Genomic DNA, 26,917 nt, shown 5'->3' on the forward strand with positions numbered 1-26,917 from the left:
AAATAAGTTATGCTGTGGTATATTTAGCAGGTAGAGAGGCCGCCGTTATCAAGTTATTTGATTTTATGACAAATTTCTTTAAATCTTGCTTAACGTGCAGATATGTGTACAACGGCCACTTTTCTATTAAAAGAATTTTTACTTGAAATTTTTATTTATTCTAATTGATTTTACTTATATTTGATTTGTGGAATGTTTTTATGATGAGTCTCGTGTCCCTTGTATGCATTTTTGCACGGTTATTTAACAAGTTCCCTGTCCCCATACAAAGCGCTTTGATAAGGCCGCACGCCCACAAGTTTTTTGTATTGCTTAACTGAGTAATATGATTATATATTATAAAATATTATTTTAATAAATAATTTGACATATATTTACCTTATATTGGCAATTTTATTTTGTGAGTCAAATGTGACTCATGAATGTAGCGAACACAATTTTGTTTACCACATTCAATGAGTCATATGTGAACATATATGACCATAAGAAATAATTTGCATGACTGATGTTTTCGAGTCACAATAACGGTAAATTGATAAATAAATGTCAAAAGCGTGTATTAGTTTTTTTTGTTTAATTGAAGTTAGAAGTATATACTCAAATTGGAGAAAATGGCTAACAAAAGATTTACGACAAAAGAACTGACCCGATATTTAGAAAACTCTGATGGTGAAACCTTTAGTGATGGAAGTGTTGAAGAATACTTCCCCAGTGATGAAGATGAAGAATACGATGTTACAAATATTATAACAATTAGGCAAAATAGAAGTGAGGTGCTTTTACGACAATTGCAAACCTGTTAGACATCTAACGCACCGAATATGCAATGGAATAGAGATGTTTTGCCTTTGGGGTGTACAAAATATTTCCGCTATTACTTCAAATCATTTTCCTGGACATAGCCTGCAAGAAATTCCACGAAATATTAACAACGAACTCGTACAAAAAATATGTACTGGGTGCTACATCAAATTGAAAAATCAGGGAGAATTGGCTAGGAAGCAAAGCAAGTGCAAACTGAGCGCATAATGTGTAAGAAGACCTTTTGCTTTGAATGCTATAACGAAAGACATGCTTGATTTTATTAATTTAAATGAATAAAAACATTCTCTTTTGTATTTAATTGTCACATATTTCCTGTTTCTTCTACCGAATAAAAGGCTATCAAAAAAATTTTCGAAATTTTGTTTCATTTTCCTAGTTTAGGTCTTTTGATATACGCTCACATAGAATTCATAAATACATATATAACGACACGTTCATAGCAAGAAAGCTTCTCTAAGTTGTATATATAAATGAGTCAAATGTGACTCGTGGACTTATTTCAATACGCTCTCGTGAGTCACATATGACTCATTGGACTGGGAAGTTGTTAAGTAGCACTTATTTAATAGTTTTATACTATTTCAAAGTTAAGTAGCTCTTATAAATAAAGTTAGTATTTATATTTAAATATTATAGAAAATTGTAGCATTTATACTTTTATATGTAATGTTTAATGTTCTTTTTTAATGTTAGATTGATTTTTTTATAACCAAACTTTTGCTGTGTTATGTGGTAACTGTATATATGTATATGTATGTACATATTTTTTACTTACGTAAGAAGTGTTTAATAAATAATAAACGGCTAATGTCTGTTTGTGTTTAGAACAATTAAATATTTTTTTATATAAATCGTAAATTGAAAACTTTTGCACTTAAATTAAAAAAAAAAAAACTATCCTGAAAACCTCTTGTTTTTTTTTCAAGTATTTTTTTGTTCAACAACTACTCACTTGCTGATGTGTTGACTGATGTACCGGGGTCAATGGTGGTGGTTGTGAGTTCAGTACTGCATTTGGTGGCTGCACTGCCAAATAGATTTTAGTTGGACCAAGAACGCCTTGTTTGCCACTAGATTCTTGCGCTGTAAAAATTAATACAAATATATTGATAACAAAATGTTATTGTCTGATATTTATGCTGGAGTTTACTTGAGCTCTATATTAAACATTTGTATAAAAAATACCTTTTAAAAGTTGTTGCTTTACTTGCTGCTGTACAAGCGCTAGTTGTTGCTGTGTAAAATCATTTCCCACTAAGCCTTGTAGTACAATACGCGGACCTTGTTCAGTTTGTATGACTTGAGCCGTAACACATTTGATTACCGTGCCCGGCGGTTGGCCTTGTAATAAACTTTCTTCAATGGTCATCGTTTTAGTTGGTGCAGCTGTTGTTTGCTGCTGTTGCTGTACGCTCTCTTGATTTATATAGGTTGTTTGTTGTTGCTGTTGTTGTGTGACGATATGCTGTTGCTGCTGTTGTTGTATTTGCTGCGCAACAGTTGTACGCTGAATAATTTGCTGCTGTTGTTGTGATTGTGCCTTTTGTTGCTGTTGGTGGTGTTGCTGCAATACAACAGCCGGTGTAGCCCTCTCAGGTGACGGTTGTGGCGTGTCCAAAGTACTATTCGTAATGATATGCGCATTACCATCGCTTTGAGTTTTAATATGAGCCACAATCTGTGCTTGATTATTGCCCAGTGGCCGTATTATGACCTGCTGTCCATTAATGGTTGCCACTTGTAGTTTGCCTTGAGCCAACTGTTGTGCTAATGTGGAATTTTGCACCACAAGTTGCTGATTTGCTGTTTGCGGTGCAGAAGTTGTTTGTTGTTGAATCTTCAACACTTGCTGTTGCTCCACAATGTGATTGTTTGTAGTTTGTATTACCTGTTGCTGTTGTGTTTGTTGGTGCTGCTGCTGCGGCTGTTGCACAACTATTTGTTTAACAATACGGGCTTGGGGTTGCTGTGGAACTTGCGTGAGTGCCGCTTGTTGGTTAGACGATTGTACAATAACTTGTTGATGTTGGGGTTGTGTTGTAGCTGATTGAACATGTTGATGATGTAGTGGTTGTTGTTGTTGTTGTTGGACAACTTGCACAGTTTGGTTTTGAGGCACCGATCTTTGTGTGACTATGGTTTGACCAGGACTCAATATAATGCGTTGACCACCAATAACTATTTGTTGTTGGACATTACTTGTATTCACTATTTGTTGTATGACCTTTTGTGTAGCGGCTTGTGGTGGTGTGTGCTGCGCTGTGGAACTTGCTGTGCTTGAAGATTGATTAACAATTATTTGTTGCTGCTGTTGTTGTTGGGGATGTGCTTGTTGTATAGATGGTTGTACTACTGGTTGTTGTTGTGCCAATTGTTGACCAGAGGTAGTTAATAGTACCTTTTGTCCTTGTTGATTTTGTCCCATCAACAACTTTTGTCCTGGTTGTACAATAAATTGCGGTATACCTTGAGAGTTCGTAGCAATTTTGGTAGCAGCTGCTGCGCTTGTGTTTGCACTCACTGAAGGTATTGTTTGTGTGACAACTTTTTGCACACTTGTTGTTGGACTAACAGCAACTTTCTGGTTTATAACCTGTGCCACCGCTTTCGGTGTGCTTGGCTTAGACTGGCTAGACGTAGATGTAACAATGGTCTATAATTGAGACAATATTTATTGTATTTATGAAATACGAAATTTAAAATGCAATGTTTAAGATTATACATACTAAAATTTGAGAAACAAAATAAGTTTTGTGACAAACCTTTTGAGAGTTTTGTGCAGCCACGTTCTTTTGAATTGGCTTTACTGATATTTGCTTAACCACATTAGGCGAGCTTGCTGCCGGAGTAACTTGCTTCATTGGCAACTTCTTGGTTACTGTGGCTATAAATAAATGCAATAATTTTGCGATTAATATAAATAAAATAATGAATTAGTAAATTAATTTACTTTGCGTGCCACTTCCTGCTGATTGAGTTGTTGTTGTTGTCAGCACATGTAATTTGCCATCAGGCATTTGTATCAATTGTTGACCTGGGTTTAAACCTCGTACGCTCACTTTACCATCAGGGCCACGAATGATTTGTACTTTATGCTGTTGTGTTGGTGTAGCAGTATTCGATGTTGTCGTGGTTGATTGTTGCGACGTTTGTGTATTGCTGGCGGTAGTTGTAGTTGTTGCTGTGGAAGTTCCCGCTGCTGCTGTGGTTGCAACTGTTTTACCACTGCTACTAGCTACTTTTGTGGCAGCCGGTGTTGTAATAGCCTGTTGAATGATGCGTGTTGTACCGTCAGGGTTTTTAACAATGACACGACGACTTCCAATTATTTGCCCTTTTACTAAAATAATACCAAGAAAAACAAGCATTGTAAATATGAAATCATCTTGTGCGTTTGTTTTTGTTTTTACCTGGCGTTTGTATCTTGGTATTTTCCGGATTCTTTTTCTGTTGATGTGCAGCTCGTTGCAATTTTAATTGCTGTTCCATTTTCTCCTTAATCTCTTCACTCGTCTTTGCTGATATTACTACTTTAGGTGTGGAACCGTTTGATCCGCCTGCACTTGATGCAGAGGACGATGACGGTGAGGCACCTGCTTGCTCGGCAGCTTGCCGCAAGGCAACGGACCGTGTCATTGCTGCCTGTCTGCTCTTTTCATGGCGTTCGCCCATAAGCTTAATTTCCCACAATTCTAATTTTTCTTCTTCCACCCATTCTTCGGATACTTGAGGTTCGGTGGGTTGTGGCGATTCGGCACGTTTTCGTTTTCGAAGACCAGAACGTATAGACGTTACTTCTATAATAATAAAGGTATAATTGTTAGTTACCTTTGATTTTTATTTTTTCTTTCTATCCAAGGCGAATTCAGTACCAGGCGTTGTTATACTAGGCGAATCAATATGGTGACAAGCGAATTCAACCAATTCGCCATGCAGAAGAAAATGTCAAGTCAAAAGAAAGGTTTCATCGATTTCGATTACCTGACATCAAGGCGAATCTATAACAGGTGGTGGCAAAGCGAATTCAAGTCAAAAGAAAATTTTCATTGATTACGATTGACTGACTTGTTGTAGTACAATGCGTTGCATTGAAAATAATCAAGAAGAAGCAATCAGCTGTTGGGATAACAACACCTGGTACTGAATACGCCTTGACTGACATATTGTTGTACAAGGCGTTGCATGGAAAATAATCAAGAAGAAGCAATCAGCTGTTGGGATAACAACAGCTGGTACTGAATTCGCCTTGGCTGTTATCCCAACAGCTGATTGCTTCTTCTTGATTATTTTCCATAGGACGCCTTGTACAACAATATGTCAGTTAATCAAAATCAGTTGGTTGAATTGGCTTTGCCTTCACCTTGTATAGATTCGCCTGGTTTTGATCTATAATTTTTTTTAAACTTCTGATTTTATTATTTTGCCTATTATTTCGCTGTAGTATTTTTATTCTTACTTTCATTAAACATATGTATGTTTTTTCTTTAATTATTTTTTATTTCATTTTTATATTAAAAGTTATTATTATATTTTTTGTTTCAATTTGACAGTTTATTTTTTATTTATTTATAAATATACATACATATCTAATTTTTGACGTTGTTATTTTAATTATTGTTATAATTAGTGTAATCATTATTGCAATTTTCTATTTTGTAACGACTTGCTGTGTCAACCGTGGAATGTATTACTTATTGTCGGCAGAAAGCGCTCGTGTATTTTTTCGAATCAAACAGCACTTAATCGCCAAAGGCGATGGATATTTTGTCATTGTGCTTACTCGGGACCGTTAGGGACTTTACGGTAGACTGTAGCTCGCATACACCGGAAGAGAGATGACAATTCTTTAAATTCTCCTCCCTTGTGTTTATACACAAGCTGTCTGATGAGTTTGTTAATGTCCCTTATATGGGGGTCGCCAGGGTCGTGCTGTCATAGAGGTCATGTTCTCTCCCTTAATTTGTGGCCTCCGCTGGAATGTATGACCTGATTTCCGGGATTCCTCCTGCGGCAATAAAACGAGCCGACACGGATTCAATGACCTTGCGGAAATTACGCCCCTCTTGACGGGCATCAGTCGAGATTGAGAGGGCAGCAAATCGATCGTCAGTATATTTTTTATAGTCTTCCCACTTCCCACTTTCCTTTTTTTTAATTTATAAAAGTGCGTTTTTCTGAGATGATGAACTCGGCTGATCGCTCGAGCGAAAGGATTATGGGTAGGTGGTTGTTGTTGTTGTAGCGATAAGGTTACTCCCCGAAGGCTTTGGGGAGTGTTATCGATTTGATGGTCCTTTGCCGGATACAGATCCGTTCCGCTCCGGTAACACAGCATCATTAAGGTGCTAGCCCGAACATCTCGGGAACGATTTTATGGCCACATTAAACCTTCAGGCCATACCTCCCTCCCCACTTAAGTTCCATGAGGAGCTTGGGGTCGCCAGAGCCTCGTCTGTTAGTGAAACAGGATTCGCCGCGGATATGTGAGGTTAACAACTGGGTTTGGAGAAGCTATATATTGCGCTGGAAACCTGGAGGGTTGCGCTACACAGCCCCTTGAATCTGGTATTTTACTCGCCTCTTACCTACCGAGGGTAAATTCTGACCCCCTAACCCGCTGAGGTGTATGGGTAGGTGGTCGGATGCCAATGTTACTATCGGCTGTAATTTAACGCAGTTAAAGAGTCCTGCGCTCACGATGGAGATGTCTGGCAAACTATGACAGCTTCCTACCATACGCATTGGGAGTTTCCTTTATCGTGCAGAACGCCGTCTGTTTGGTCCGCCAGCAACTCACCCCTGCTGTCCGCCAGTAGATCAGAATGCCCCAGTCGCGGTGGACATTAAAATCGCCCAGATTTATGCAATTTTCACCGGTGAGTAGTGCGCGGATATCACGGCACGATCTACTAGCGCAGCAGGTGACGGCAGGGATTCCCGACATTCAAATGACAAAGTTTCCATCGCCTTTGGCGATAAAGTCCTGTCAGATGCGACAAAATGCGCGACCGCTTTCTGCTGACAATATATAATGCATTCTACGGTCGACAAAGATAGACGGAGGGCCAACAGACACGCACATAAACATAATCTCAGCGCGTCACCAATTACTATCACCGCCAAAGAGGTTGAGGATGCCATCGGTCAGGCTAAACCATCCAAAGCCGTGGGCCCAGACGGCATAGCCATGCCGATGCCTAAAACCCTAGGGAAATAGGATTTCAAATATTTAGCACATGTCTTCAACTTGTCTCTTTCCGCCTTTGCCATACCCGAAAAAGGAAAATGGCCAAGGTGGTCCCGCTACTAAAGCCTGGGAAACCAGCTAACATAGGAGAGTCATATCGCCCGATATCTCTCCTATCGCCAGTAGCCAAAACGCTTGAAGCCATTTTGCTCCCCTACTTCAAAGCAAATTTGCAGCTAGCCTGTCATCAGCATGGCTTCAGAAAACTCCATAGCACCACCACCGCGCTTAATGCCATGAGCACACAGATAAATTGCGGTTTAAATCAAAACCCCCACCATAGAACAGTACTCGTTGCGCTAGACCTATCAAAAGCTTTTGATAAGGTCAACCATGGCACGTTACTGCAAGACCTGGAAGGGTCTACCCTTCCCCCATGTCTTAAAAGGTGGACCGCAAATTATCTGGGTGGTCGGCAGGCATCGGTGCAATTTAGAAATGAAACATCAAAACCAAGAAGAATTAAACAAGGGGTGCTGTTTAATTTCTACATATCTAAGCTACCTTCGCCACCAGAAGGAGTTACTATCGTTTCCCCCCCTGCGGGTTAGAATATACCCGCGGTAGGTATGCCTGTCGTAAGAGGCGACTAAAATACCAGATTCAAGGGGCTGGGTAGCGAAACTCTTCAGGTTACCAGCGCAATATATAGCTTCTCCAAACTCAATTGTCAACCTCACCTATCCGCGGCGAATCCTGTTTCACTAACAGAAGAGGCTCTGGCGACCCAAGCTCCTCATGGAACTTGGGGGTGGGGAGGGAGGGAATGGCCTGAAGGTATAATGTGACCACATAATCGTTCCCGATATGGTCGGGCTAGCACCTTAATGGTGCTGTGGTACCGGAGCGTACCGGATCTGTATCCGGCAAAGGACCATCACATCGATAACACTCCCCAAAGCCTTCGGGGAGCAACCTCACCGCTACAACAACAACAACACTATCGTTTCCTACGCCATAGGCCCAGGCCCACAGATCGATGAGCTTTGCAACAGAATAAACGGCTACCTCCCTAATTTCCCCATTTTTTTCGCCTCGCGAAACCTGGCATTATCACCGACTAAATCCTCCGCGACCTTATTTACAACATGGACGTCCCAAATGTCCACAATTTTGAACATCCACGTCGATGGCACTACGCTACCGACTGTCCTACACCCCAAAATCTTGGGTGTGACGTTTGATCAGGATCTACATTTTGGTGAGCTTGCAGCCGCAATTGTACCGAAAATCCAGAGCCGTAATAAAATCCTCAAATCCCTTGCTGGCAGTACTTGGGGAAAATACAAGGAAACGCTCATTACCACATACAAAGCAATTGGCCAGCCGATTGCATGCTACGCGTCCCCTATATGGTCGACAAGCCTAAAAACTACTCACTGGAAGAAGCTACAGGCCTGCCAAAATACTGCTCTCAGAACCGCCACAGGCTGTCTTCTTATGTCCCCAGAACACCATCTACATAATGAGGCGAGAACACTCCCCATCAGGGAGAGAAATGAGATGCTAACCAAACAGTTCCTGTTGAATATCCAGAAACCTGGGCATCCCAACAGACATCTGATTGATGAGCCAACACCGCCTAGGGGCTTAAAGAGTCATCTCCGTAAGCATTTTGAGGAAATACGGCACCTGAGAACTCAGCCGTATGAAGCAAAAAACACAAGCGGGTCCTTGGTGAACTCCACAAACAGGCGTCGGACCTTTATGCCAGGAATTGCCCGGTGAATCTAGTACTCAAAGAACAGTACCCAAAACTTTCGGAAGATGAACGCATCCTCCCCAGGGAAACGCGAGTCACTCTAGCTCAACTTCGTTCTGGATACTGTAACAGGTTAAACTCTTACCTATCCAGAATCAACCCCGACATAAAAAATCTATGCCCCGCTTGCAAAGTGTCCCCACATGACACCAACCATCTCTTTAATTGTAATGTGGAACCAACGCCTCTAACACCCCTTTTCATTACGGTCTACCCCTGTTGAAACAGCAAGTTTCCTTGGACTCTCGTTAGAGGATACTGATGACCATTTGTGATCGGTCGCAACTATTAGGTGGCGCGAAGCACTGCTACAACAACAACGGCAAGGATGTTGATAATTTCCAAATTTGCATCGCCTGACCGGAGAGATGTCCCTACGGCCGATGTTGGGATCAAATAGATTATATTGCACTGAGTGGTGGGTGATAAATAAGAGTCCGCCTCCCTTTCCACCCTCGCGATCTTTTCTATCGACATTGTACCCAAAGCAGGTTGCTAAGCAGATCTTGCCGTGAGTTTTGTCTCTTGGATCGCAACAATGTGGAGTTGTGCCGCTTTATAACATCGACTACCTCCGTGATGTTCCCAGTTAACCCATTGCAGTTTAACTGCATTATTCTGAAGTGCAAGCGGGGAATACGTTGTCACTCTGTTGGTAATTGACGGGTGACTGCGCCTGTGTTGAGGTCGCAATTGCTGTAGGGGACCTAATACTTGTTGTGCCTTGCTGAGTAGCGGAGCTGCTAGAAGGTAGTTGGCGCCCTTGGGCGTGAACAGCAGGGTGCCACAAAAGGTCGACGGATGTTGTGATCTAGCTCAGAACATCCCGTGCGATGCAACGTTTCCGGCGCACGCCGACCACGAGCAGGTACTGGCCCCAGCTTGGGGTCGATACCTTCCCGGTGCAGGAGAATATGGAGTAGTTCCGCTGCACGAATTTGCAGGGAGGATGACAATTTGTGGGAGGGACGCAACAAATTAAATGGAGTTACACTGAAATGGCAGCCCTTGGCGAGGAAAAATTCCGAGTCGATCCGGTACATACAACCGGCTGCCTTGGGAGCGTGGATATTTTTCGTCTTTCTTTTTTCTTTTTTGTATTACTTTCTTTATATTACTTCTCATTTTAAATTTTAATATATTATTATTGGGCAAAAAGAGCGTGTCACACTTACCGCGTATTGTTTTTGGCATCTCCAATGGCACAACCACTTTACGCCGCAGATACTGCGTCCGCTCACCGTAACGGCCCTGATGACGTAGTTTTAAAAGTTCCTGTGTAACGATTTCCGTATCAGTCGTAACTTGATGTTTACCATCAGCAGATGGTGCTTTAGCAATCATATCATCCCAACGTAGGCAACACCATAAAATACGTAATTGCAAACCTATCGCAGACAGCGTAGTCGCTGTAGTTGTACGAAATGACCAACATGTTTTGAATAGTGGACGTGAACATGGATATGGCCAAACACTATTGTTTTTAGCCAAATGGTGAAAACCATTCGTTGGCACCTTACCCCCCAATCGCGCAAGCTTTTTCAATTCATATGGTGCCAACACAAGTATGCTCGTTTTTAGTTTGTGCGTTAGGAATTGTGATGTTAGGGGATATGTTGAACCGATCGGTGTGTTTTTATTATTTGCTTGTTCTTGGGCCGTTTGTTTGCTACTAACTTCTGATTTATTTTCCAACTGCTCTTTCTTCAACATTGATATATCGCGCCAAAGATAAAGGCGACCACGTGGCGATTCGGCAGCATATAAACGCTCTTTACCATTTGCATAATATTCTTTTTCATATTTTGATACATCTTCACGTTTAACGTTGCGTGGTTGAGTTGGAAATCTACGATTCTGTTTAATTTTCGTTGCAGTTGCTTGGTTTTCAAATGTTTGATTAAGTATATCTTTGCTGGCTATGTATGATTTGTTATTACGCAATTTTTGTGTTTTCTTACATTTCCTTGCAAGTAATGTGTTATCCATGCTTGTTACATCATTACCAGCCGATGCTGCTGCTGCTGTTGTTAGAGCAGCTAAAGAATCATCATTAGTTGTCTCCGAACTTTCAATTTCCACATTACTACATACATCCATATTATCAATGTAATCCATGCGATCTTCAGCAATACCACAGGCTCCAGCACTACCCATTGCAGCATTATCATTTGCACCATCTTCAGCAGATTCCTCCTGTTTTACCTTACCACTGGTAGCAGCAGAATTTTCTTTTTCCTCATATGTTATGTAACAATCACGAAATAGCTTATCATCGTATGGCACTGCTACTGTACGTGCATGTTCCCAATCTTGTACCAAATCTAATGGGCTCTCATCCATTAACCACCAACGACAATCATCTGTATCATCTAGTACTAATGATGCATCCTTTTTACCTTCGGTAAGTTTTTGTTCAAGTATTGATGGTTTTTTAACAGCACCCAAAATCGCAGCAACTGTTTCCTTAGAACCATTACCAGCAATATGTGCTTTACGCAATAATAATAACAATTCCTTTTTAGCGCGCGCTTTTTGTAGGCATAGTGGTGAATAGCAAGTATTTTGTGTTATCTGTGATACGGCATTTGAATTTGTATTACATTCCTTTGTGTAGCAACGATATTGTTTAGCAAATCTATTTAACTGGCTAAATTGTAAGCGTACTGTTTGTATTTTCTTTGCTAATGAATTAACCAAATCCAGATTAACCTCTTTGTTACTTGACATATTTTTCTGCTGTACATATTGTATATCCAACATACGACGTTCGAGGAATGTACGTTTGCTTAGTTTTTTATTATCAGCAGCAGAAGCCACATCTGCAGTTTTGGCATCATCCGTTTGTTGTGGTATACTGTTTTGTGTTTCATCTGCATCTACATCTACATCTACATCTGCATCCTTTTCGCTTTTTACAGCTAATTCCTCTTCAGCTAGTTTTAGCTCTAAGCGACGCGTAAGTAAGTCATCTAAACGGCTTTTACGCGCTATTTTTGGATACAAAAGACGACCGGGCATCGTTAAAGATTTGGAAACATCGATTGTAGCAATATCTGTGTCATTAGCGTTGTTATAGAGCTCTATGATGCACACATCTCTAAATTTCTCCAAATAATTGTAATTGGCATTTCGTTTCAATGCCGCTTTACATTGCAATATAAATTTATGTGTACGTGGATCTACGCTAACAATTTCATCAACGTCGCCTTCGCTTTTTCTGAAATGCACATTCACTTTTACGGGCGGCATAGCCAAACCGTGTCGATAAGGCGAGCGTCTACATTTGCTACTGTCAAAACCACTGCTAGTGCCGCAACGTCTACTCGTCGATAGCCACATCCAACCCCATTGACCATGCGTGCGATATTCTTCACCTTTTTGTTTCCATACTTGGTGTTTTAAGCCCAAAGAGTATTTGATATAATTAAATGCGAGACGATTACGTTCTTCTTCATCGTCGCGTTCGCGTTTTTCGCGTTTCTCCAACTTCTTACGCTCCTCACGTTCAGTTGACGTTATGCGCGTCAACGCGAGATGTCCTAGTTGCTCATGCCAAACATTTGCAAATATTACACTTTTGAGCGATGATTGTAGTAATAGCAATAATGTTACAAATTCTGTTGGACGACGTGCTTCTGATACAGTTTTACGCCATTTCCATTTTATGAAACGCCAGTTTGGTATAATAAACGATGTTGGTATGCTATCTTCAAAATTTAATAACGTTTGACGTACTGTTTGTGTAATGCTATCCAAACTACCCATTGTTGCACCAATCCATTTAAATTCTGATGCGGTAGTCAATGAAAATTTGTGTGATAAATGTCGACGTTTATCGCGCTCTTCGTTGCGTTGTGGCTTATTCAACGCAATTGGATTTGATGTATATTGATTTATGTAATTTTTAAAACCATGTTCCATACCCAATTTAAAATGTGAAAGCTCATTTGTGTTTTGACTTGTTTTTAGGCGTGTCATCATTTTGTTGTCACCACCGCCGCCGCTGATGTCATTTTCACTTATATCAACATCTTCTTCATCATTCGTGCCACGCATTAATGCCCATGTTTGCTTATTTTCTTCGTCAATATATGACAGTCTTTGATATTTGTTATGCTCTTTTGTTATGGATTCTGTTAATTTCATTTGTCGTACAATCTCATCTTTCCGCTCAGTAATTTGATTATAGAGTACAGCTTCTAAATCATCTTTATCGAGTATGCTTAATAGTTGTTCTAGTTTTGATTCTGTACTATAATACCAAATTTTGTCATTATCATATGCAGTTTGGCCTTCAACGAATATTCTACGTGCTATGAACCAAAATTTACGTCCATGTCGATCCAAGCCGAGCATATCATGCCTTATGAGTACGCCTTGTTTCTCTTGTGCCAATACACAATCAACAACACCACTAACTTTATGCGATTTACATAAATTACATTGCCAATCTTCAGTTGGTACATCATTCAATGGTGGATCAACACATTCGAGATGATAAACAGCAGGGCATGTTTCGCAGCATAATAAATCGCCTAATCTATGACATATACGACAATGATCATCGTAATGTATTGGACCCTCTTGTAACATTACGTCTCGTACAGCATTGGTTGTTAAAAATTGATTGGTTAAAAATTGTAAAACTATAATACGATCGTTAACACCAGTAAATGGATAATCGCCAGCAGCACATAAAATATTATATACTTCGCGACTAAAAATTATATCGCTCTCTACATAGCTGCGTAATACCTCCGGCCATGTGATGCCATCAATTAGATATAAACTTATATTCACCGTATCTTTTTGATCGAGTGGTCCAAAGTGAGTTCCCTGAAGATCTTCTTCACGTAAAATTGCCTTCAATAACATAATATGTACGTCTGCAATTAGTGCACTTTGTTCGTCACTTGTCAATGCAGCGCAAAAATCCTCAAAACGAAATGGTGATAAACGTACTAAATGACGAAAACGTCGTAATACTTCATATATGCCCAATGCCTTGATTATTAAATCATGTTTCATTAATAAATCAGCAGAAGATTCCGGCAATACTAATGCTTCATATTCACGATCTTGTAGCCAAATAGGATCTGGACTTGGTGGCCGTGGTGGACGGCCTATACCATTTTGTGTAAAACTACATACAGAGAATTCAGATTCACTTTCATTAACTCCATCAATACTATCATCCTCTTCCTCTGTAGCTGAACAAAGTATATCGTCATCTGCATCACTTTTCTCACTCGATTCACCAAAATCAGAACCGTAATGGTATTCGGACTCATATCCTGTAAAAATATTGAAATAACGGTACAATTGATTTGTATTTTTATTTAACAACTTCCCTGCCCAATGAGTCATATGTGACTCACAAGCGCGTATTGAAATAAGTGCATGAGTCGCAGATGACTCATTTATTTATACAACTTAGAGCAGCTTTCTTGCTATGAACGTGTCGTTATATATGTAGTTCTGAATTATATGTGAGCGTATATCAAAAGACCTAAACTTTAGGAAAATGAAAGAAAATTTCGAAATTTTTTTTTGATAGTAGCCTTTTATTTGGTACAAGAAACAGGAAATATATAAAAATGAAATACAAAAGAGAATGTTTTTAATCATTTAAATTAATAAAATCAAGCGTGTCTTTCGTTATAGCATTCAAAGCAAAAGGCCTTTTTACACTTTATGCACTAAGTATGCACTTGCTTTGCTTCCTAGCCAATTCTCCCTGATTTTTCAAGTTTATGTAGCACCCAGTGCTACGAGTTTGTTGTTAATATTTCGTGGAATTTCTTGCAGGCTATGTCCAGGAAAATGATTTGAAGTAATAGCGGAAATATTTTGTACACCCCAAAGGCAAAACATCTCTATTCCATTGCAAATTCGGTGCGTTAGATGTCGGAGAGGCTTCCGATTGTCGTAAAGGCACCTCACTTCTATTTTGCTATAATATTTGTATCATCGTATTCTTCATCTTCATCACTGGGGTGGTATTCTTCATCACTCCCATCACTAAATGTTTCACCATCAGAGTTTTCTAAATATCGGGTCAGTTCTTTTGTCGTAAATCTTTTGTTAGCCATTTCTCCAATTTGAGTATATACTTCTAACTTCAATTAAACAAAAAAGCACACTAATACACGCTTTTGAAATTTATATACATACTAGCAGACCCGTCAGACGTTGTTCTGACCTAAATTTGGTTTATCTGCATACAATTTAATAGGCTTTTTGCGTCTAGCCCTGCCCTCCCCCTCTTCACTTTTTCTTAATCCTTTTATTCTCTCCTCCCTCCGCCTTTTTCGTTTCATCTATCTCTATCTTCGTCCCACTCTATCTCTTTGTCAGTCTCCTCCCTCTTTTCTCTTCTCTGAAGTTTTTCCCATTCTTCTTCATCTCTTATTGCCAGCCCCAGAGGGTGGTATGTATTTTGTTCCAGTCCCACTACGAGTCTCAGTCCCAGTCCTACTCCCAGTCCGTCTCTGGTCTACTTCCCGGAAAAAAGCATTATAAATACTAATATAGGCAAATTTATATACCAAATTTCAGGCAAATCGAATAGGACGTATGTAAATAGGTATGTGGGTCTTATTAATTCATGACTTTATTTCGGATTCGCATGCATATTTATCAGTTTTGCCAGGTTGATGCGACTAAATCGAATATCACAATGAAAATTACTTAAAAGCTCTCAGCAACAGCTTTCATTTGATATCCAAAATACACACACATTCTAGGGGTATCCGGGTCCATGTTTTGGCCTATATCTCGAGACCCTAGTCACCAGCAGGTATGAAAACTACCCTGTAGTAAAGCACTCATCAACAGTTTTCCTTTGATATCCATATTGTATAAACATTGTCTCGGGGTATCCGCGTTTTGGCCTATATCTCGATACCCAAGACACCCAGCGGTATAAAAAATTATCTGTAGTAAAGCACACATCAACAGCTTCAATTTGATACCCATAATGTAAAAACGCATCCTAGTGTTACCCTGATCCACGTTTTGGCCTATATCTCGAGACCCTAGTCACCAATAGGTATGAAAACTACCCTGTACTAAAGCACTCATCAACAGCTTTCATTTGATATCCATATTGTATAAACACATTCTAGGGGTACCCGGATCCACGTTTTGGCCTATATCTCGAGACCCTAGTCACCAATAGGTATGAAAACTACCCTGTACTAAAGCACTCGTCAGCAGGTTTCATTTGATATCCATATTGTATAAACACATTCTAGGGGTGCCCGGGTCCACGTTTTGGCCTATATCTCGAGACTATAGTCACCAATATGTATGAAAACTACCCTGTACTAAAGCACTCATCAACAGCTTTCATTTGATATCCATATTGTACAAACACATTCTAGGGGTGCCCGGGTCCATGTTTTGGCCTATATCTCGAGACCCTAGTCACCCAGGGGTACGAAAAATACCCAGTGTCAAAGTACTCATAAACAGCTTCCATTTGATATCCATATTGTACAAACACTTCCTGGAGTTACCCGGGTCCATGTTTTGGCCTATATCTCGAGACCCTAGTCACCCGGTATCAAAGTACTCATTATATAAACCTTTCCCGTGGAAAAATACATATATATACCAATTTTCATAATAATCAGTCCAGTAGTTTTTGAGTTAATCGATGACATACATACAAACATTAATTTTTATATATATATAGATATATGGCTAAGCCGATTTGGGATTTCAAAATCAACTAACCACCATCTCTCCTTCCTGTATCTTTCCTAAAAATTTAATGGCAATCTTTCTATCCGTTCTCGAGTTATGGAGTGACAATCAAAATGTACACTTCTTTTTATATATATAGATTTACCGGTATTGTGACCCGAAAACTTATCTGTCATGCAAATTATTTCTTATGGTCATATATGTTCACATATAGCAAAATTGTTTTTGCTACATTCATGAGTCACATTTGACTCACAAAATAAAATTGCCAAAATAAGGTAAATATATGTCAAATTATTTATTAAAATAATATTTTATAATATATATTCATATTACTCAGTTAAGCAATACAAAAAACTAGTGGGCATGGGGCCTTCTCAAAGCGCTTTGTATGGGGACAGGGAAGTTGTTAATTTTCCCAGCACAACAATTTGACAAAATTATTTTAAAGTGCTAGTCGAAACAGCAAAAATATAACAATAAATAAATAAACTAATTAATTAACAATAAATAATTGATGAGACATTTTCATTAAAATATATTTTAATAGATTTTAGCCTAGGTATGGAGAAACAACAAGTTTAAAGAGAGTTTACAATTATAGTACGGAAATAAGTTTAACCCTTAGAGAAGGTAGAAGGTGGTGAGTAAAACAGGATAAGAAATCAGCAAAGTACATAATCTATGGAAGGAAATGTGAATCAGTTATAAAAACAGTTTAATAACTCTTTCTTGAAATGCAGTGCATTACTGATTTACATTTAATGATTAAAAATGGAGAAAGGGTCATATTAATTTATTTATTGACATCAGCAATAATTATCACTACATTTCAGGGATCCTAACAATTATAGTGTAATTTGTACATCACCTTTTAATATTTTATTTTTTAATAGTTTTATATTAAATTACGCTTTTTAATAGGGTTGTGAACTGCATCCGGATTTTTCAACTATCCGGATAAACCGGATATTCGAATAACCGGATAGCTAAGCAAAAAATCCGGCTATCCGTGTATTCGGATTCGTAAATGGAAAATCCGGATATCCGCTGTTCGGATACTGGAATATAAAAGTTGAATATCTGCATATCAGAATTGAACGAAGCAAACATCGCAAAATTATTCACAAAATATGTTTGTAGATTATTAAATTAACGTCAAAAATTAAAAAGCTACAATTTTACAAACATCTTTTTGTTTGTTTTTAATGTTAAATAAATATACATATGTATATGGTACATCAATTTGTTGTTTGAATTGGATATCCAAAAATTCGGTTATTAACCGGATCTTCATAAATCCGGATTTCCGGATAGTTTCACAAACGAATATTAACCGGATATCGATGCCGTCCGGATTTTATCCGTGTCAACGGATGTCCGTATGGATATCCGGATATTCGAATATGCGGATAGTACCAGCCCTACTTTTTAACCCAGATAGCCCTAAAAGTTACTCAGGCGAAAATTTTTGATTTTTTTTGGAAATGTATGTTTAAAATCGCTATAGAAAGAACCTCTGATACTTAAAAAAAAAATTGTTTTTTTATTATTTTAGAGTTGTCCTATATATAGGACATTAGGAATATAAGGGATAAAAACATATTTTTATTTATTGGAATGGAAGTTTACAAAACACATTTTAGTCAGAACGGTCCACTCCTCCCATGTTAGAGTTATACATGTAAATCAAATGCGGTTGTTCTACATATATAACGGTATATTATCGTTCGACTCATCGGTTGAGCTTTCAGGCCCGATTGCACTAAATTTTATTTCTGCTGGCGCTTGCAGTTGGGCAGATGGAAAATTATTTACGCCAAAAGCTCCCTCAGGACCAGAATCTTCGTTGTTGTTGTTGTTGTAGCAATGCTCGCCCCACCTAATAGCCGCGACCGATCACAAATTGTCATCAATATCCTCTAACGGGAGTCCAAGGAAACTTGCCGTTTCAACAGGGGTGGACCATAAGGAAAGGGGTGTTAGAGGCGTTGGTTCCACATTACAATTAAAGAGATGGTTGGTGTCATGTGGGGACACATTGCAAGCAGGGCATACATTTTGTATGTCGGGGTTGATTCTGGATAGGTAAGAGTTTAACCTGTTACAGTATCCAGAACGAAGTTGAGCAAGAGTGACACGCGTTTCCCTGGGGAGTATGCGTTCCTCTTCTGCGAGTTCTGGATATTTTTCTTCAAGTACTGGATTCACCGGGCAATTCCCGACATAAAGGTCCGACGCCTGTCTATGGAGTTCACCAAGGACCTGCTTGTGTTTTTCCGCTTCATACGGCTGGGTTCTCAGGTGCCGTATTTCCTCAAAATGCTTACGGAGATGACTCCTTAGGCCCCTAGGCGGTGCTGGTTCGTCAATCAGATGTCTGTTGGGATGCCCAGGTTTCTGGGTATTCAACAGAAACTGTTTGGTCAGCATCTCATTTCTCTCCCTGATGGGGAGTATTCTCGCCTCATTATGCAGATGGTGTTCTGGGGACATAAGAAGACAGCCCGTGGCGATTCTGAGAGCAGTATTTTGGCAGGCCTGTAGTTTCTTCCCGTGGGTGGTTTTTAGGCTTGGCGACCATATGGGTGACGCGTAGCACGTAATCGGCTGGCTAATTGCTTTGTATGTGGTCAAGAGCGTTCCTTTGTCTTTTCCCCAGGTACTGCCAGCAAGGGATTTGAGGATTTTATTACGGCTCTGAATTCTTGGAACAATTGCGGTTGCGTGCGCACCAAAATGTAGATCCTGATCAAACGTCACACCCATGATTTTGGGGTGTAGGACAGTCGGTAGCGTAGTGCCATCGACGTGGATGTTCAATATGGTCGACATTTGGGGCGTCCATGTTGTAAATAAGGTCGCGGAAGATTTAGTCGGTGACAATGACAGGTTTCGCGAGGCGAAAAAACTGGAGAGATCAGGGAGATAGCCGTTTATTTTATTGCATAGCTCATCGATCTTTGGGCCTGGGCCTGTGGCCATTATTGTGCAGTCATCGGCGTAGGAAACGATTGTGACTCCTTCCGGTGGTGAAGGTAGCTTAGATATGTAGAAATTAAACAAAAGCGGGGATAGGACACCACCCTGTGGCACCCCTTGTTTAATTCTCCTTTGTTTTGATGTTTCGTTTCTGAATTGCACCGATTCCTGCCGACCACCCAGATAATTTGCGGTCCACCTTTTAAGACATGGGGGAAGGGTAGACCCTTCCAGGTCTTCCAGTAACGAGCCATGGTTGACCGTATCAAAAGCTTTTGATAGGTCTAACGCTACGAGTACTGTTCTATGGTGGGGATATTGATTCAAACCGCAATTTATCTGGGTGCTAATGACATTTAGCGCGGAGGTAGTGCTATGGAGTTTTCTGAAGCCATGCTGATGAGGGGCTAGCTGCAAATGTGCTTGGAAATGAGGGAGCAAAATGGCTTCAAGCGTCTTTGCCACTGGCGATAGGAGAGATATCGGACGATATGACTCACCTACGTTAGCTGGTTTCCCAGGCTTTAGTAGCGGGACCACCTTGGCCATTTTCCATTTCTCGGGTATGACAAAGGTGGAAAGAGACAGGTTGAAGACATGCGCTAAATATTTGAAACCCTCTTTCCCTAGGTTTTTAAGCATAGGCATGGCTATGCCGTCTGGGCCCACTGCTTTGGATGGTTTAGCGCGACCAATGGCGTCCTCAACCTCTCTAGCGGTGATGGTAATTGGTGACGCGCTGAGTTTGTGTTAATGTGCACGTCTATTGGCTCTCCGTCTATCTTTGTCGACCGTAGGATGCATTATATATTGTCGGCAGAAAGCGCTCGCGCATTTTTTCGCATCCGACAGCACCTTATCGCCAAAGGCGATGGAAACTTTGTCTTTGTGCTTAGTCGGATTCGATAGGGACTTTACGGTGGACCAAAGTTTACCTACACCGGTAGAGAGGTTACAACCTCTTAGGTGCTCTTCCCATTTCGCCCGCTTGTGTTCGTCCACAAGCAATCTGATGCGTTGGTTTATATCCCTTATTTGGGGGTCGCCTGGATCAAGCTGTCTTATAAGGTCGCGTTCCCTCGCTAAGCTCGCGGCCTCCGCCGGGAAGTGGGGCAGGATTTCGGGAATTCTCCCGGCGGGTATGAAATGTGCCGGGGCGGATTCAATGACCTTACGGAAGGCACGCTCCCCTTGGCGGGCATCAGTCGGGATAGGGAGGGCAGCAAAGCTGCTGTCTGTTGCAGATTTATATTCTTCCCACTTTCCTTTTTTGAAGTTTATGAAAGTGCGTTTTTCGGTGACGATGAAGTCGGCGATACGCTCGAACGAAATAAGTATGGGCAGGTGGTCGGATGCCAATGTTACCATCGGCTGCCAGTTGACGCAGTTTACGAGTTCTGCGCTCACGATTGAGATATCTGGCGAGCTATGACAGCTTCCTACCATACGTGTGGGGGCGTCTCCGTTAATTGTGCAGAACGTCGTTTCGTCTATTTGATCCGCCAACATCTCACCCCTACTGTCCGCCCGCAAGTTTGAATGCCATAGGTCGTGATGGGCATTGAAATCGCCTAAGATAATGCGATTGTTGCCAGTGAGTAAGGCCTCGATATTAGGGCGGTATCCACTGGGGCAACAGGTGACAGGAGGGATGTAGATGTTGATGATTTCTAGATTTGCATCGCCTGACCGGACAGATAGGCCTTGACGTTCTAAGACATTGTCTTCGTCGTTTGCATTAACTGGAGGAAACAAAACCACTTGATCGATGTCGCCAGTGTTTTCTTCACCATCTTCCAACAAAACAAGAACCTCATGAAGCGAGAGACCCCTGCAAAAAATAGTTCTTGTAGACACCTATCTTCCTAATGTCCTATATGTAGGACACTAGCATTTACTCATTTTTACTACTAACTAATTTTCAATGTATTTAACTATAATTTTACACATTTGAAAACTCATTTATTTTTATTTCTCTATAATAGTTTAATAAAAAAATATATTTGTTAAATTTTATCATATAAATTTTAACTTACTTTTGAAATCGTGTGTCATAATTTAGCATTTTTTCAAAATTAGTAATTTTCTGAATAAGAAAATGAGCACTTCTCTAACTGAGGGACTGTAAACATTTACTAACGCTGTTGCGCAACTTCTACTGCATGCAAAAATACATTCCCGTTGTTTCCTGGCCATCGGGCGCGTGCGTGAGTCACATGAAATTGGTGTCCTACATATAGGACATTAGGGTTCACTGGGTTAATAATTATTAATTAAAAATTACTACATTTCGCACAGTAGTTAAAATTCAAGCACCACAGGCTACTACGTTTAAATTCATTTCCTTCTGTTGAAATCAACGATTAAACAACCCTTTATTGAAGTATGTAATTAAATACGACTCTGTATATAAAATCGCTTTTGATGGGAGGACCATGCTAATTAAATGTCAAGATTAAAAACATCACTTCCCTTACTTTCGTTGGCTTTCCTTTTCCTTTCCCTTTGTTTTATTCGATTTTATAATGTTAACCGACAAAACGAATAGTTACTCCAACTTGAATGTACTCCTTTATTTTTGTAAACACTTTGAATATCAGCAAAGAAAATTAAACATTTACTCATATTTGCTGACTCTCGCGCTATCCTTTCAATAAAACAACTATGTACACTAGGGTGGGTCGATTTCTATTGACGAAAGTGAACCGATATCGCGCCATCGATTTTTCGATAGGATTTGGGCTCAGGAAAAAAAGTTCCACTACGTATACCCAAAAAAATAATTTTCGAGCTTGCGAAATTTCATTTTTTTTTTCACTTTTTTTCGACTTCGATTTTTAAGGCTTTTTTCATGACCTACTAAAAAAATTTCATTTGATTGTAAAATTTTCATTTCATTTCATTTATTTACTGACAGTATTAGCACAATAAGATCTTGTATGATCTTTTATAGTGCAACAATGGTTACATAATAATGAGTATAATTTTTTAAAACTTAAAACTTAAAAATGTATATATTATTCCATAAAGTAATAAAAGTGATAATATATAAGTTTCACAAGAATTGTGACAAGGACATTTTGCAACAATGATTGACTAGATTAATAAGTAGCTAAACTCAGATTCTAATTTGTATAAACTTTACCAAAGAAAGAAAATATAACATCCTTAAGGTTGCTTCTACTTAAGCTATTGCGAACCGAGTTGGGGATAGAGTTCCAAATGCGGATAGCATTGACAAAGAAAAGTCTTGCAGAGTTTAAATAATTGTAGCTGGGCACGATCAAGTCACTTATGCGAGCAGATCTAGAGAATGTTAGCTTGTTATATACATAAGTAGGCATTTTATCAGCAATCACACGACACAAAAATATACAGTTCCTAGCCTTAAGATACTGAGATATTTCACAACCCAAGAGACTCGTTCGCCACGCTGATATATGATCATACCTAGCCAACCCGAAGACATACCGCGTGATATGATTAAAGGCGACATCAATCTTATGTGCCGATTTTGAATCTAATTTGCTGTATATACAATCCGAATAGCAGATAGTTGGTATCATTAGTTGTATAGCAAGCCGCTTCCTAATTCCAAGTGGGGTGAAGAGGGCAGACATTCGTAGATTACGTAGAGTGTAGTAAACTTTACTGATAACAGCGTTAATATGATCATCACAAGAGAGACTAGAGTTAATAACAACCCCCAGATTCCTTACTTTAGACACGTACTTAAGGCACTTATAATTGATATATAAAGCTGGTAGATTTGATGAGTTAATTTGCCTTTTAGATATAGGTAGCACATACGATTTATCACTATTAAGGGAAAGATAATTTTTTTGCGCCCAAGACGAAATAGCTGACAAATCACTATTAAACTTGGCACAAAGTTCAGAAACTTGCGCATGTGTTCCAGACATATAAAGTTGAATATCATCTGCATAAGCATGCATTTGAGCATACATGCAGGTGGTAAATATGTCATTAATAAATAGGCTAAATAATAACGGTCCAGGTATAGAACCTTGGGGGACACCATTTGATAACCTCTTAAGACTAGAGACGTGCGATCCCACCTTCACTCGTTGCGCTCTACCACCCAAGTAACTCCTCATGAGACCTAAGGCAGAGTCCCCAAAACCAAAATAAGACTTTAGCTTCATGCACAACAACGTGTGGTTGACAGAATCAAACGCTTTGGAAAAGTCGAGCAGACACAACATAGTTATCTTGTTACTATCTTTAATATTCAATACTTTACTTTATTTCATTATCTTATTACTAACAATATATTATTTCAATAAGTCACAAAAGCATTGGTATATGATTACGCGGTCGCTATCCAACTGGCAACGGTGTGTTTTAGAATCATCGTCATAGGCAAAGAGAGAAACCGGTTTTATATACCTAAGTACAGGTTGGCTGATATTGGTATATGAACTCTGCTCGCACATAACCCAAAAATGACCGCTGTGTGAATTATGTAGTTAAGTAGCGGCTTGATAGAATTTACGAGCAGGGACCGTGCATATACAGAGATCGTACATAACACCCCTTAACGCCCAGTTGTGTAAAATTGTGGAGGGCGTCTTTCTCTGCTCGATCGACGTGGAGTCGGCTCATTGACATCCGAATTTGAAGATGCTGTTGATTCAGCGGCAGATTGTCGAGATTGCGGAGAGTGCGTGGTGTGCGACGGATTTTCCGATGTTTCGTTATCTTGCTCCGCACTTGTTTCACTTGTTGTTTCCGACTCTGTTTCTACGAACTGAGGGGCATCGTCTACTTGGCGACTTCGCATTTGATCTTGATGTCGCTTGACCGTTCTAGTCTTGCAGCTTCACTGTATATGAAATCGGCCCTGTTCTAGATAATATGGCACCCTGGATCCATTTTGGTCCCGAAGAGTAGTTTCGAATCCAGACAGCGTCACCTTCACTATATGTTTTTATTTTAACATTGTTGTCAACTTTTGACGATAACTCATGGGGATGGATCTTGTCGAAGTATGTCTTAAGTTGGCGGTTGAGCATTAGCTCAGATGGCGAACGTCCTGTTGATGTATGTGGAGTGATATGCTGGTTAAAGAGGAATCGAGACAGTTTTAGATCTATGTCCGTGCTTTCCGGAATTTTCTTCAGAAAGTTCTTGGTTGTTTGCACCATTCTTTCAGCCTGACCGTTAGAGGATGGATGAAATGGAGCACAGCGAATTTGGCGAATTAGATTGTCTTGCAGGAAAACTTTAAATTCTTCTGATGTAAAGGCTGTACCATTGTCGGATACTATGGCATCCGTGTGTTGCAAAAAGATTTCGCAGTACTGTTATAGCCGATTTCGATGAGGTTGACTTTACCAAAAAAACTTCGAGCCACTTCGAAAATGAGTCGACTACGATAAAGAATTGTTTGCCCTGAAAGGGGCCAGCAAAATCTACGTGAAGGCGTGACCAGGGTGATTTAGTGGTTTCCCACCAGTGAATTGGTGCGTGCGCATTTTCGTTCCTCGTTTCCTGACATGGCACACACTTTCTAACAACACCTTCTATTTCGGATTCCATATTTGGCCACCAGACATAGCTTCGTGCCAAAGCTTTCATCCTGACAATGCCTGGGTGGCCTGTGTGTAATGCATTGAGAATTACCTTACGACTACCGGGTGGAATGATAGTTCGATTTCCCCAGAGTAGACAACCTTTCATTGACGATATCTCGTTTCGGCGAGCATAAAATGAGTACAACCCATCAGTACGATTGAGGGTTTCTGGCCATCCCCTTAACGCCCAGCTTAGCACCTTGGCGAGATTCGCGTCCTTTGCAGTTTGCGTTGCAATTTGCTTGGCATCCACGATGTGTTTAGCAACTGTTTCTATCATTAACATTTCTTCGCTGTTGTCATTAGAAACGGTTTCTTCAGGTATTGGTAATCGACTTAAACAATCTGCGTTCCCCATTTTGTTACCTTTGCAATATAGGAGGTCAAAATCGTAAGCGCGTAAATAAATGCAGCGACGGAGCATTGTAGTGGATATAACGGTGGGAACCGGTTTTGATGACGTAAATATACCCAAAAGCGGACGATGGTCTGTGACAAGAGTAAATTTTCTGCCATACAAATATTCGTGAAATTTTTTTACCCCTGCAATTAAAGCCACAGCTTCTCTGTCTATTTGTGCATAATTTCTCTCTGCTTTCGACAGTGTCCTAGAGTAAAACGCTATGGGCCTTTCGGCACCATCAGGCATACGATGACTAAGGACGGCACCGATGCCGTAAGGAGAAGCATCGCAAACTACTAATAAGGGTAACGTTGCATCATAATGTACGAGTACACGGTCTGACGTTACAAGTTTTTTTAGATTTTCAAAAGCTACTTTATGTTTATCTGTCCAACACCAACGGCTGTTCTTATCTAAAAGGCGCTGAAGGGGTTCGGCCAGCGTCGCTTTGTTTGGAAGGAACGCGTGGTAAAAATTCAGGAGTCCCAAAAACGCTTGAAGCTGTTTTTTATCGGTAGGCTGCGGCGCACTTTGTATTGCAGAAACCTTATTCGATGCTGGCCTAATGCCCAGGGAGTCCAGCTTGAAACCAAGAAAATCAACAACTGGCACTCCAAATGCGCATTTATCTTTACGTAGCCGCAACCCCGATTCATCGAATCGTGTAAAAACCTGTTCAATACGTTCTGCAAGCTCGGTTTCTGTTTTACCCATTAACATTATGTCATCAAAATATGGCAACACACCCGGTATGTTTCGCAAGAGAGATTCAATAAAGTTTTGGAAAATGCCGGGTGCAGAGGAGATTCCAAATTGAAGACGTGTTACTCGGAATGCTCCTTTATGTGTGACGATTGTTTGCAGTAGTGACGACTGCTCATCAACAACCAATTGTTGATATGCCTGTGCCAAATCAAGCTTGGCGAATATGTTGCCACCCTCTATAGACGAGAGCAGGGTGCTAACGGCAGGAATTTGAAAATTATGTGGCCTGAGTGCCTTGTTGAGTGTCGACTTGTAGTCCCCACAAATTCTCACTGAGCCATCGCGTTTAAGAACTGGTACGATAGGTGTTGCCCAGTCAGAGTACTCAACAGGTTGTAATATGCCTTGTGTGCATAATCGGTCCAATTCGGATTCGACGAGTGCTCTGGTGGCCAACGGAATTCGACGCGGTGGGTAGCGAATTGGCTGAACATTTCTATCAATCTGAAGTGTAACTGGGTTTCCTTTAAAACACCCAAGTTCGTCGGAAAATAGGTGATTGAATTTTGAAAGTACCTTAGCAATTGACGGTACATCTGCAATGACATTTACTCCTTCAATGCTAATACCCAAAGGAGCGAACCAATTGCATCCCAAGACAGCTGAGCGGTTGCCATCCACAA

At 40.2% G+C, this 26,917-nt stretch overlaps 1 protein-coding gene across 3 annotated transcripts in view; it reads right to left on the reverse strand.

Moving 5' to 3' along the window:
* Window positions 1-26,917, reverse strand: part of E(bx) (nucleosome-remodeling factor subunit NURF301 E(bx)) — a 74,462-nt gene that overhangs the window by 24,675 nt on the left and 22,870 nt on the right. For all 3 annotated transcript variants that reach the window (XM_067791530.1, XM_067791529.1, XM_067791531.1), the window contains exons 3-8: window positions 10,010-14,131; window positions 4,236-4,622; window positions 3,776-4,165; window positions 3,588-3,709; window positions 2,011-3,478; window positions 1,778-1,908 (exon numbers count right to left, since the gene is read on the reverse strand). In XM_067791530.1, the coding sequence (XP_067647631.1) occupies window positions 1,778-1,908; window positions 2,011-3,478; window positions 3,588-3,709; window positions 3,776-4,165; window positions 4,236-4,622; window positions 10,010-14,131 (6,620 nt within the window). The remainder of the gene's footprint in view (window positions 1-1,777; window positions 1,909-2,010; window positions 3,479-3,587; window positions 3,710-3,775; window positions 4,166-4,235; window positions 4,623-10,009; window positions 14,132-26,917) is intronic.

The sequence above is a fragment of the Eurosta solidaginis genome, chromosome 5 (assembly GCF_040869045.1).
Source record: "Eurosta solidaginis isolate ZX-2024a chromosome 5, ASM4086904v1, whole genome shotgun sequence".
Lineage (NCBI taxonomy): Eukaryota > Metazoa > Arthropoda > Insecta > Diptera > Tephritidae > Eurosta > Eurosta solidaginis.